The sequence below is a fragment of the Coregonus lavaretus genome (genome assembly GCF_964263955.1).
Source record: "Coregonus lavaretus genome assembly, chromosome: 17".
In the NCBI taxonomy this organism is placed as follows: domain Eukaryota; kingdom Metazoa; phylum Chordata; class Actinopteri; order Salmoniformes; family Salmonidae; genus Coregonus; species Coregonus lavaretus.
The window spans coordinates 38562792-38576337 of record NC_140004.1 but is presented as its reverse complement, the minus strand read 5'-3'; the positions used below and the strand labels follow the sequence as shown (position 1 = coordinate 38576337).

The following is a 13546-nucleotide window of genomic DNA, read 5'->3' as shown; positions in this document are numbered from 1 at the left end:
CCTCAGACGGGGCGAAGGGACACCTTCCAACAGGACAACGACCCTAAGCACACAGCCAAGACAACGCAGGAGTGGCTTCGGGACAAGTCTTTGAATGTCATTGAGTGGCCCAGCCAGAGACCGGACTTGAACCTGATCGAACATCTCTGGAGAGACATGAAAATAGCTGTGCAGCAACGCTCCCCAACCAACCTGACAGAGCTTGAGAGGATCTGCAGAGAAGAATGGAATAAACTCCCCAAATTCCCAAATACAGGTGTGCCAAGCTTGTAGCCGTTATACCCAAGAAGACTCGAGGCTGTAATCGCCGCCAAAGGCACTTCAAGAAAGTACTGAGTAAAGGGTCTGAATACTTATGTAAATGTGATATTTCCGTTTTTTTTTATTGATAAATTAGCAAAAAAATCTAAAATCCTGTTTTTGCTTTGTCATTATGGGTTATTGTGTGTAGATTGATGAGGGAAAAAAACAATTTAATTAATTTTTAAATAAGGCTGTAACCTAACAAAATGTGGAAAAAGTCAAGGAGTATGAATACTTTCCGAAGGCACTGTATGTTTTGACCGTGAAAGTTTACAGGCTAAGGTAACACCAAATCATTTATTCTCCTCAACTTGTTCAACAGCCACACCATTCATTACCATTAAAGAAAACCCTCTGAGTTCTATTAGATAGATAGCTCTGAATCCATTATAGCAGAGGTTGAAAAGCCATAAAACATACGTTTTCTCAACAACAGGTTATGGTCAATAATATAAAAGGCTGCACTGAAATCTAACAGTACAGCTCCCACAATCTTCTTATTATCAATTTCTTTCAACCAATCATCAGTAATTTGTGTCAGTGCAGTACATGTTGAGTGCCCTTCTCTATAAGCATGCTGAACGTCTGTTGTCAATTTGTTTACAGAGAAATAGCATTGTATTTGGTCAAACACACATTTTTTTCCAACAGTTTGCTAAGAGCTGGCAACAAGCTGATAGGTCTGCTGTTAGAACCAGTAAATGCTGCTTTACCACTCTTGGGTAGTGGAATGACTTTGGCTTCCCTCCAGGCCTGAGGACAAACACCTTCCTCTAGACTCAGATTAAATATATGACAGATAGGAGTGGCCATAGAGTCAGTTACCATCCTCAGTAGCTTTCCATCTAAGTTGTCAATGCCAGGAGGTTTGTCATTAGTGATTGATAACAATAGTTTTTCCACCTCTCCCACAGTTACAATTCAAACTTACAATGCTGCTCTTTCATTATTAGTTTTTTTATGCATGAATACGATTGTCCACTGTTTGTTGTTGGCTTTTCCTGCCTAAGTTTGCCCACTTTGCCAATGAAGTAATCATTAAAATAATTGGCAACATCAAATAGTTTTGTGATGAATAAGCCATCTGATTCGATGAAAGATGGAGTTGAATTTGTCTTTCTGTCCATAATTTAATTTAAAGTACTCATTGATCTTGGCTTCATAATACAGTTTCTTCTTCCTTTTGTTGAGTTTAGTCACATCATTTCTCAATTTGCAGTAAGTCAGCCAGTCAGATGTGCAGCCAGACATATTAGCCACTCCTTTTGCCCCATCTCTTTCAACCATACCGTTTTTCAATTCCTCATCAATCCATGGAGCCTTAACAGTTCTAACAGTCAGTTTCTTAACAGGTGCATGTTTATCAATAATTGGAAGAAGCAAATTCATAAATTCATCAAGTGCAGCGTTTGGATGCTCCTTATTAATCACATCAGACCAACAAATATTTTTAACATTATCCAAATAAGAGTCACAGCAAAACCTTTTGTATGATCTCTTATACCCAGCTTTTGGAACTTTGGCTTTCCTGGATATAGCCACTATATTTTGATCACTGCGTTCAATGGGTATGGATACAGCTTTAGAACAAAGTTCTACAGTATTAGTAAACATTTGATCAATACATGTGGATGATCTTGTTCCTCTAGTGTTTGTAAACACCCTGGTAGGATGATTAGTAACCTGAACCATATTACAGGCACTGGTTACAGTGAGAAAATTCCTCTTGAGCGGACAGCTTGATGAAAACCAGTCAATATTCAGGTCCCCAAGAAGGTAGACCTCTCGGTTTACATCACATACACTATTAAGCATTTCACACACATTATTTAGATACTGACTTTTAGCGCAACACCCCAAAATGCCTTAGATGAGGCAGGTAAACCTGCAACCACAGCATTTCAATAACACTTGACATTAAGTCTTAAGACTGGCCAATAAAAATAAAAGATTAAGATGGGCAGTCTGTGATATTGCTTTTTCTTTGCAACTCTGCCTAGAAGGTCAGCATCCCGGAGTCACCTCTTCAATGTTGACGTTGAGACTGGTGTTTTGCGGGTACTATTTAATGAAGCTGCCAGTTGAGGACCTGTGAGGTGTCTGTTTCTCAAACTAGACACTCTAATGTATTTGTCCTCTTGCTCAGTTGTGCACCGGGGCCTCCCACTCCTCTTTCTATTCTGGTTAGAGCCAGTTTGCGCTGTTCTGTGAAGGGAGTAGAACACAGCATTGTACGAGATCTTCAGTTTATTGGCAATTTCTGCAGGAATCAACAATGTAAAGGTTTACTTAACACTGAGCAAGAGAACAACAAAGAGCGAGTACACGACTTGACACTAACAATCACACACAACACAACACTGAACAGTCCAGGGCTATATAGGGGTGGTGATGAGATGATGAGGTGCAGGTGCGCTGGAGGTGATTAGGGTGCGTTGGGTTTCCATTCCGGTGTTGCCGAGGTGGTGCGCTCAGACCGGTGGCTCAGTAGACCGGCGATTCAGAGCGCCGGAGGGGAGCAACAGGAGGAGACATTACAAAAAATAATTAGTCAGTTAGTGTGTGTGCTGTGTGCTGTGGGGTTGAAGCTACGAACCCATAGGCTTGGCTCTCATCCTTTCCAGGCTTTTGGGAGGGAGGGTGGACAATGAGCCTGTCATAGCGGATGTAAGCAATGTCCCCACGTGCTCTGGCAGCTTTCATGGCCGTGATAAGTTATTTTCTCTTCTGGCGCACAGCTTCAGGATAGTCCTTGTTGAGGAAGATGTACGTTCCTCTCAAGTTCTTGGCTCTTTCCAGAACAGCTACCTTGTCCTTGAACCTCAGGAACTTGACCACTATCGGGCTGGGCCTGTCACCTGGGCCTGTGGTGGGTTTTCCAATCCTGTGGGCGCGCTCCACCTCAATCTTCAGTTTCTCCGAGATAATTTCCCTCATTTTGTCCTCAGACTCCGTCCAGGTCTCGTGGAGATTCTGTAATTCCGTCCACAACAATGTTGTTCCGCCTTTAGTGTCCCTCGAGATAATCCGATTTCTCCGTTATTGTAATCATGGATTCACACACAGAACTGATGTCCTCTCTCAGTGACTTACAGATTGCTGTCACCTTTTTAAACTCATCGAGCTGACCCTGCGAGAACTGCAAACTGTTCTTCATGACCGCAACCTCTCTGGTCAGGTCGTCTATTCTTTTATTAGTTGACGCTACCAGTTTTTGGACACTTTGAGCTATTTTCTTGTTGTTGTAACGACTGCTTGTAGAACTATTTTTGTTCCTTAAAAATATTATTCACCTGTGATAGAGAGACACCAATGTGCTCAATGGTACACCCGCCAGCTTTGGTAGCAGCGTAGGTTACGCTGTTACTCTTCATAGTTCCAGACAGGGCAGGTCACAGGGAAGATGGAAACTGCAACAAACAGCAGGGATCTAGACAGTCACAAGCCCGGGATAATCCGCAGTCCCAGCCACAAGAGCTAACCGCGTCGCAGGCTACGTTCAAGCCCTCAAGAAAACCCTGCTCGCTTGATAGGCAGCTAACAGTGGCAGCTAGGCTAGCTGCTACACTAAGCAGCTAATCAGAACCTTGGTCGGCAGGATCCCTGGACAGATAGTAGCGGTCCCAGCAACTGATGCTAACCCCGTCGCGGGATCCACACTCAAAAGCTAGTAGCCAAACGTTTTCAATAGACTTTCAGAAGAGAGAGAGAGAGAGAGAGAGAGAGAGAGGCTCTACTCACACTTTTTCAGAGACTTACAAAACTTTCCAAAACAACAACCGAGCTCTCCCTCGTTCTGCGAGGAGATGGAAGAGAGGGTGATAAACGTCGACGGTGAGAAAGAGAGAGCGCAACATAGTGGAAGGAAAGACGTTATTGATTTTGGACTGAACCATTTTCTAAGGCCAAACAAGCATCCCTCTTGCCAGATTCCTTACTTTTGAATCCCGGCCTTGTATATGTTGGCCTCCTGGCCTGTAAACACACATGCAACAGATGGCCTTTGCCTCTCAGGAAATGGTTTGTTTATATTACAGATATGAGTGAGCTTCCATGCCCCGACGAATTGAGACTGCTCTGAGGGCAAAAGGGGGTGCAACTCAATATTAGGAAGGTGTTCCTAATGTTTTGTACACTCAGTGTATATATTATTGAGCTCCCATGCTTCTCAATGGACAGATCATATGTAGGATAACATATGATACTTATCACATATGCCATACAATACATTAAAACAATTTAAAACAAAATGTAAAATATTTGTAACCCATTTTCAACCTACTCTGCCTTGAAGCTCAGACTTCAGGTCTTCACAACAGTGTGTATTTCAGTCGGATTCCAATAGTTTTTAATTTCTAGTCCTTCCTGTGCTGCCGGCCTCTGCATTGTTGTCATAGGTGGCTTTGTCATAAAACACCTCTTGGCCAGGTCGTTTTTCTAACATAGCCAGGACTTGTCCAGGTCGTTATCGAATACTGTCATGAATACCCCACTTGGATAAATTGAGATTTTAGTACCGGTAGTAATATTAGCGTCTCTAGTGTCTCCCCTAAGTCAGTCAGTTCCTTGTGGGTGGTAGCTTAGGACAAGGTTGTGGCAAGAAACACCTGTTATATTCACTTAGGGGTTACCAGAAGGTTCTGAAGACTTCAGGTTGGCCCCAATCCAGTCAGAGTTGGGAAGCAGTGCTCTGTCTAGAGACAGACAGAGACAAAGAGAGAGACAGAGAGGTTGGCCTATATATAGGGTGTGGACTTGCCACATAGAAGCTGTTCCCCTTACCTTGGTGAATCACAACAGTTTGTCACAGTGTTTCTGTGTCACTGCCACGCCGCCGCCATGAGAACTGCTATTTTAGTTTTAGGAGGATGGCACCGCACGGGATCACCTGGAACTGTAAAGGTTACAGTCAGCAGCTACTGTAGTCATATAGGCCCTGTGTATCTCAGTTGGTAGAGCATGGTGCTTGCAACGCCAGGGTTGTGGGTTTGATTCCCACGGGGGGCCAGTATGAAAATGTATGCACTCACTAACTGTAAGTTGCTCTGGATAAGAGCGTCTGCTAAATGACTCAAATGTAAATATTGAATGGACATTTTGTTGCTAAGTCGCTAAGGATAGGTGTCTACTATGCCATTGAAGGTCAGCTTAATTATATACTGGAGTGCATTTGAAATATGAAATGTATTGCATTAAATAAATAAGAGCACCTCCTCCCAGCTGCCCACTGCACTGAGGCTAGGAAACACTACCGATAAATCTACGATAATCAAAAATGTCAACAAGCATTTTGCTACGGCTGGCCATGCTTTCCACCTGGCTACCCCTACCCCGGCCACCAGCTCTGCACCCTCCGCTGCAACTTGCCCATGCCCCCCCGCTTCTCCTTCACCCAAATTCAGATAGCTGATGTTCTGAAAGAGCTGCAAAATCTGGACCCCTACAAATCAGCTGGGCTAGACAATCTGGACCCTTTATTTCTAAAATTAGCCGCCGAAATTGTCACAACCCCTATTACCAGCCTGTTCAACCTCTCTTTCGTATCGTCTGAGATCCCCAGAGATTGGAAAGCTGCCGTGGTCATCCCCCTCTTCAAAGGGGGTGACACTCTAGATCCAAACTGTTACAGACCTATATCCATCCTGCCCTGCCTTTCGAAAGTATTTGAAAGCCAAGTTAACAAACAGATCACCGACCATTTCGAATCCCACCGTACCTTCTCCGTTATGCAATCTGGTTTCCGAGCTGGTCATGGGTGTATCTCAGCCACGCTCAAGGTCCTAAACGATATAATAACCGTGATCGATAAAAGACAGTACTGTGCAGCCGTCTTCATTGACCTGGCCAAGGCTTTTGACTCTGTCAATCACCGCATTCTTATTGGCAGACTAAATAGCCTTGGTTTCTCAAATGACTGCCTTGCCTGGTTCACCAACTACTTCTCAGATAGAGTTCAATGTGTCAAATCGGAGGGCCTGTTGTCTGGACCTCTGGCAGTCTCTATGGGGGTGCCACAGGGTTCAATTCTCGGGCCGACTCTATTCTCTGTGTATATCAATGATGTCGCTCTTGCTGCTGGTGACTCTCAGATCCACCTCTACGCAGACAACACCATTTTGTATACATCTGGCCCTTAATTGGACACTGTGTTAACAAACCTCCAAACGAGCTTCAATGCCATACAACACTCCTTCCGTGGCCTCCAACTGCTCTTAAATGCTAGTAAAACTAAATGCATGCTCTTCAATCGAACGATGCTTACACCCGCCTGCCCGACTAGAATCACTACTCTCGGCGGGTCTGACTTAGAATATGTGGACAACTACAAATATCTAGGTGTCTGGTTAGACCATAAACTCTCCTTCCAGACTCACATTAAGCATCTCCAATCCAAAGTTAAATCTAGAATCGGCTTCCTATTTCGCAACAAAGCCTCCTTCACTTATGCTGCTAAACATGCCCTCGTAAAACTGACTATCCTACCGATCCTTGACTTCGGCGATGTCATTTACAAAATAGCTTCCAACACTCTACTCAGCAAATTGGATGTAGTCTATCACAGTGCCATCCGTTTTGTCACCAAAGCACCATATACTACCCACCATTGTGACCTGTACGCTCTCGTTGGTTGGCCCTCACTACATATTCGTCGCCAAACCCACTGGCTCCAGGTCATCTATAAATCACTTCTAGGCAAATCCCCGCCTTATCTTAGCTCATTGGTCACCATAGCAACACCCACCCGTAGTATGCGTTCCAGCAGGTATATCTCACTGGTCATCCCCAAAGCCAACACCTCCTTTGGTCGCCATTCCTTCCAGTTCTCTGCTGCAAATGACTGGAACGAACTGCAAAAATCTCTGAAGCTGGAGACACTTATCTCCCTCACTATCTTTAAGCATCAGTTGTCAGAGTAGCTTACCGATCACTGTACCTGTACACAGCCCATCTGTAATCAGCCCACACAACTACCTCATCCCCATATTGTTATTTATTTTGCTCATTTGCACCCCAGTATCTCTATTTGCACATAATATTCTGCACATCTATCACTCCAGTGTTAATACTAAATTATAATTGTAATTATTTTGCACTAGGGCCTATTTATTGCCTTACCTCCATAACTTACTACATTTGCACACACTGTATATATATTTTCTATTGTGTTATTGACTGTACATTTTGTTTATTCCATAAGTAACTCTGTGTTGTTGTTGTTTTTACCGCACTGCTTTGCTTTATCTTGGCCAGGTCGCAGTTGTAAATGAGAACTTGTTCTCAACTGGCTTACCTGGTTAAATAAAGGTGAAATAAAATAAATAAATAAAAAACGTTTTGCTTGTCGCTATAGCAGGCATCTCCCAAGCTGACAGTGTAAGAGAATGGAGCATAATGTTCCAGTCATTCACCAGACTGTCAATTCTGTAGATTTTTCTGTTGATGTCTCAATGACCTGGCTGACAGCCATACAATCAATGCATAAAGCCTGGAAGGGAACTATTCCATATGCACACAAGTTATACTGTACCTCTTAAATTATGGACACATACACACACAGACACACGCATGCATGCACGCACACACACACACACGCACACACACACACACACACACACACACACACACACACACACACACACACACACACACACACACACACACACACACACACACACACACACACACAGACACTACAAACACATTGGGCAACATACAGTATATTGTGCATGGTAGTGTGGAGCGTCTCAGTAGCTGCTTGGATGTTAATTATGTGCTGTCCGGGGTTAGGTTTCACATAGGCCAGCTGAAAATAAATGTCAGTCACAGTTTGTGCTAGCAGGGCAGATAAGGGTGGAGAGAGAGGGGGATGGGGAAGGGAAAGCAAGAGAGAGAGAGCACAGGGTAAAGAAGATATTGGCTCAGTATTTCACACAGGGATGTCATTGGGTAACATCGCTGACAATTATCTTTCTCTCTATCTCTATCTCTATCTCTATCTCTCTCTCTCCAGCAAAGGGAAGCCCCCCTGTCATGGCTGCTCCATCCTTCCTCCTCCTGTTATCCTCCCTGGGTTGGCTGTCTGCTGTGAGATCAGCCTCACTGATGAACCCTGGCTCTATGACGTCATCAGGTAGGCTGCTACACCCCGTACCTCCGTACACACTCATGTTTGTCTCTTCATGTCATTGTTAGCGCTGTAGAGAGAGTGTGATGTGTTGAAATGTATGATACTCCTACTGTATCTGATATCACCTACGGTAACTGACATTTAGCTCTGACAACAATCATCTATCTTATAACACAATACTCATTTTTTCTAAATCAGATCTATTGCTCTTTTTAGTTTCAAATCGTGAGCATGTGAATCAATGTCCTTTCTTGTTTGATCCAATATTGCACAGTACGGGGCTTTGACACTTATCAAACCTTATGTCAGACATCAGTTGCAGAGTCCTGTATTTGCACACATGGGAAAAGGTTGTTGGTTGAGCAAACAGCAGTCTTTCCTTTTTCAGCCAGTCAAACTGCACCAGATCAATAGTGAAGGTAAATAGATTGGACTGGGCTGTGACAAAGTCCAGGGACAGACAGACAGGCAGACAGAGGGACATGATGGGCTACATGTTGACCTAACACAGCTCCCTCCATACAGCCAAGGAAGACATGCATTTTATATACTATATGTTTAATAACCACTACTACAAAGGACAAATAATATGTAAAACGTAATAAATTACAGATATCATGAGTAAAAAGATGGGAAGGGAGCCCTAATTGTTTTGCTATAATAGCAATGTAAATGGTATCTCTTCTGAATGGTGCAATCTAAGGGACCACAATTCAGGAATGTCATATTCATGGCCATATTCTGTTGCCACATTGTTTGTGAAACTATGCTCCCAGTCTCTGAGTTCAGAACATGGCATTATAGAGAGTGATAGCTGGACCCAGAGTTGAGCGATGTCCTTACAATGCACTGGCTGCTGCTCAAATGGACTCTGTCCATTGGAAGTGGGTTAAAGTGAACAGCTCTGGGCCAGCCTCTAGTGTAGAAACTGTTCCCTCACACAATGTTTGGTCAATCTGAATGGAGGGATCTAGAATGTTTGGTCACTTACCATGAGCCTGTCTCCAGTACTCTAGTTTTTTCATTTGGTCTAGAGCGCTCCAGTACGTTATGTCTCTCTCTGTGACCCTGTCTAACAGCACTCTCCGTAGGGTGTGCTCAATCCTCTCCTCTTCCTCTCTTCTTCCTCTACCCAGAGCCCAGTGGTCCATAGATTATAAGGGCATGAACCTGGAGAACTCCCTTATGGATGAAACTGTAAAGGTAATGAGTCGCTGTTGGCCTGCTGGTGAAGATTTAATGATGGAACACGTCTTTGGCAGGAGATGAGAACTCTCCCCAGACTCATCACACAGGGATCTCTCTCCTCTCTCACATTAATACCTGGGTGGTGTAGCCTCTCTCCTCTCTCACATTAATACCTGGGTGGTGTAGCCTCTCTCCTCTCTCACATTAATACCTGGGTGGTGTAGCCTCTCTCCTCTCTCACATTAATACCTGGGTGGTGTAGCCTCTCTCCTCTCTCACATTAATACCTGGGTGGTGTAGCCTCTCTCCTCTCTCACATTAATACCTGGGTGGTGTAGCCTCTCTCCTCTCTCACATTAATACCTGGGTGGTGTAGCCTCTCTCCTCTCTCACATTAATACCTGGGTGGTGTAGCCTCTCTCCTCTCTCACATTAATACCTGGGTGGTGTAGCCTCTCTCCTCTCTCACATGAATACCTGGGTGGTGTAGCCTCTCTCCTCTGTAATGAAACTAAGCCTCACTTTGTTCCTGGACTTGTAGAAGGTCAGAGTGGGTATGGATAAGGTTCATACAGGTGACAAAAGCATGTAGAACATGTCATTTTAACCATTTCAAAAGTTGGCTATATAAAAAGGGAATGACAAAGATACTGTACTAAGTCTAGTGCCTACTAAAGTAGTTTTTATTTTCAAATGGTCACTAGTGAGCTTTCTCTGGTTTTGAGTTTGTGATATGTATTACTGAATTGTGGGTAGCTAAAATTCTGCTAAAATTAGTGTCTGTCTTTCCCCGGGGATCTTTAGTTCACCTGGCAATAGGCTGCTCCCAAAAACTGCTGCAAACATTTTTATCGCTTCCAGTTTACAGAAACTACTGATAACTATTCAGATAACGACTGGCCATCAAACAGTGTCCCAAATTGCACCTTATTCCCTATATAGTGCACTACTTTTGACCAGAGCCCTCTGGGGAATAGGGTGTCATTTGGGACATAGTCAGATGCTGAGCAGTCTCAGGGAACCACAGAGTTCCGTATTCATTTGATTGGTTGCCAACGAAGGCAGTGCTAAGGCCAACTGGCCCAGTCTTCCTCAACAACTGTGAAACATCTCTCTCCGCCTCTCTCCTCTCTCATTCTCTCTCCTCCTCTCTCACTCTCTCTCCTCCTCTCTCCTCTCTCATTCTCTCTCCGCCTCTCTCCTCTCTCATTCTCTCTCCTCCTCTCTCCGCCTCTCTCCGCCTCTCTCCTCTCTCATTCTCTCTCCTCCTCTCTCATTCTCTCTCCTCCTCTCTCATTCTCTCTCCTCCTCTCTCCTCCTCTCTCCGCCTCTCTCCTCTCTCATTCTCTCTCCTCCTCTCTCATTCTCTCTCCTCCTCTCTCCGCCTCTCTCCTCTCTCATTCTCTCTCCTCCTCTCTCATTCTCTCTCCGCCTCTCTCCTCCTCTCTCCGCCTCTCTCCTCTCTCATTCTCTCTCCTCCTCTCTCATTCTCTCTCCTCCTCTCTCCTCCTCTCTCCGCCTCTCTCCTCTCTCATTCTCTCTCCTCCTCTCTCATTCTCTCTCCTCCTCTCTCCTCCTCTCTCCGCCTCTCTCCTCTCTCATTCTCTCTCCTCCTCTCTCATTCTCTCTCCTCCTCTCTCCTCCTCTCTCTGCCTCTCTCATTCTCTCTCCTCCTCTCTCAGCCTCTCTCCTCCTCTCTTTGCCTCTCTCATTCTCTCTCTTCCTCTCTCCTCCTCTCTCATTCTCTCTCAGCCTCACTCCTAGCTTACAGTCACTACACTATTTTTTCCTAATGCTTCTATCTAAACGTGTTACAGCAGCTCCTGAAGTCATGCAGTGTGTGAATTGTGTGTGTGTGTGTGTGTGTGTGTGCGTTTGTGTGTGTGTGTGTGTGTGTGTGTGTGTGTAGTCCCGTCATAGTTTCTACCCCAACCAGTTTTAGTATTTTCTACCCATTACATATATTTACCAGACGTGCCTCTGAGATGCAAAAGTGGGCCTTCTTGGAAGTCTAGCTACATGTTTTTTCCTGTTAAATGTTTTTTCACCAGTGGGCAGACCACATAACAAGCAGAGAGGATGCTTTTGGAGACGCTCCCTGTGTTTAGGGCCAGACCAGGGTGATTTGTGTGTGTGTGTGTGTGTGTGCGTGTGTGTCCGTGTGTGTGTGTGTGTGTGTGTGTGTGTGTGTGTGCGTGCGTGTGTCTGTGTGACTGTCTGGACCCTGCGTACCTATTGAACCTGTTGTAGCAATGCAGGCAGAAACAAACGGTGACCGCAAACGGTTTGGCATGCCTCGCCTCGCCACACACACACACACACACATACGCATGCACACACATGTACACACACATACAGATAGACACACACACAACAATTTCAGAGCCCTCAGTCTGAGCCCTTCAAAGAGCAGTACTGGGTTGTGTTTACGGTTTGTAGCAGGGCTGGGCCAAGTTAAGGAGAGACAGGGCCCAACGATACAGACAAGTTAAGGAGAGACGGGGCCCAACGATACAGACAAGTTAAGGAGAGACAGGGCCCATCGACAGACAATAATTTCTGGGGAGGAATGGAAGGAGAACCAGGGAAGAACTTTCAAGGGGTGAGGGATGGAAGGTATGAGGGATGTTAGGATAATACATGTCCAATTTGTGCTACTAGTTCAGGGTGCCACTGCCACAACGTTGACGTACTTGACTTAATCCTCATGGCCCCTTGGGAGCATAGGGCGTCCATCATGGCTCACCTCACTCTCTTCTGTGTGAGGGCTTTGGCCTCTAGCCAGGAGATCCCAGCTTTGTTCAATTCTTGTAGCGTTCCTGGCACAACATTCAAACATCTGGCAAATATTAGCCTAGAGAAACCATAAAATGCTCAGGCCTTATTCCAATATTCCAGGTAGAAACACACAGCTACAAGGAGGCCAGTTACAGGACAAAATGATGTGAGAATATTTGATGTTGGCTCATGACGACTAAAACCCCCCCATGAAAACTAGTAACCTCTGACAGTTAGGCTAGAACCACCTCAGTCAGTCAGTGTGAGAGACCAACGACTCATCTTAACAAAGCAGTCCAATGCCAAAGCAGTGTGTGCGCGCGGCATGTGTGTATGTGTGTGCGCGCGCGTGCGTGTGTGTGTCTGTTGAGAGGGGTAACTGTAACCCAACCAACTCATCTATATTTACTCTCAGCCATTCTTAATATGACATAACTAAGCTAATGCTGTGGTTGTGAGGTTATTACAGGAGATTAGCATCGTTATCTTGGGCTAATAAACTACTGGATCCTGGCTAATCTGGCTAATCTGGCTAATCTGTCTGGGACTGTGAGTGGACCCTGGCAGAATGGGGATAATTGTTTTAAGACTCAATTCAATCGAACCCACATAGAAGTATTATATTATTGTATTTAACTCTTATTTTACCAAGTATATTGACTGAGAACACATGGGTGGGTGTGCTGTTTAAGAGTGGGTGGTAACAAATGTCTTGTATCAAGTTCCAATATTTTCAATGTCCTGAAGAAAGCAGTGTGAATTTATGTGTCAGAGAGAGAGAGCGAGTACACATTTTACTATACTTGTGAGTACCAGAAGTCCTCACTAGAATACTAAACCAACTAAAATTCACAGAAGTAAGGACATTTTAACGGTCCTCACTTGTAAAAGGCTATTTTAGGCTCAGGGGTTAGGGTTAAGGTTAGAATTAAGGTTAGGGTTATGTTTAGGGTTAGGAGTTAGGGTTAGGTTTAGGGTTAGGATTAGCGGTTAATGTTAGGGTTAGGGTTACCGGTTAGGGAAAATAGGATTTTGAATGATAATCAATTGTTGTTCCCCAAAAAGTCCTCACAAGTACAGTAAGACATAGGTGTGTGTGCGTGCATGTGTTGGCAGTTATTTTTAACACCTGTTTACATTCCTTGAGTG

General features: G+C 44.5%; 1 protein-coding gene across 1 annotated transcript in view; it reads left to right on the top strand.

The window, feature by feature from the left end:
- LOC311144388 (growth hormone receptor-like) overlaps positions 1-13546 on the top strand; it is a 92185-nt gene that overhangs the window by 32416 nt on the left and 46223 nt on the right. Inside the window, exon 2 of the mRNA XM_084180403.1 lies at positions 8315-8434. Coding sequence (XP_084036529.1) covers positions 8335-8434 — 100 coding nt within the window. The 5' untranslated portion in view covers positions 8315-8334. The remainder of the gene's footprint in view (positions 1-8314; positions 8435-13546) is intronic.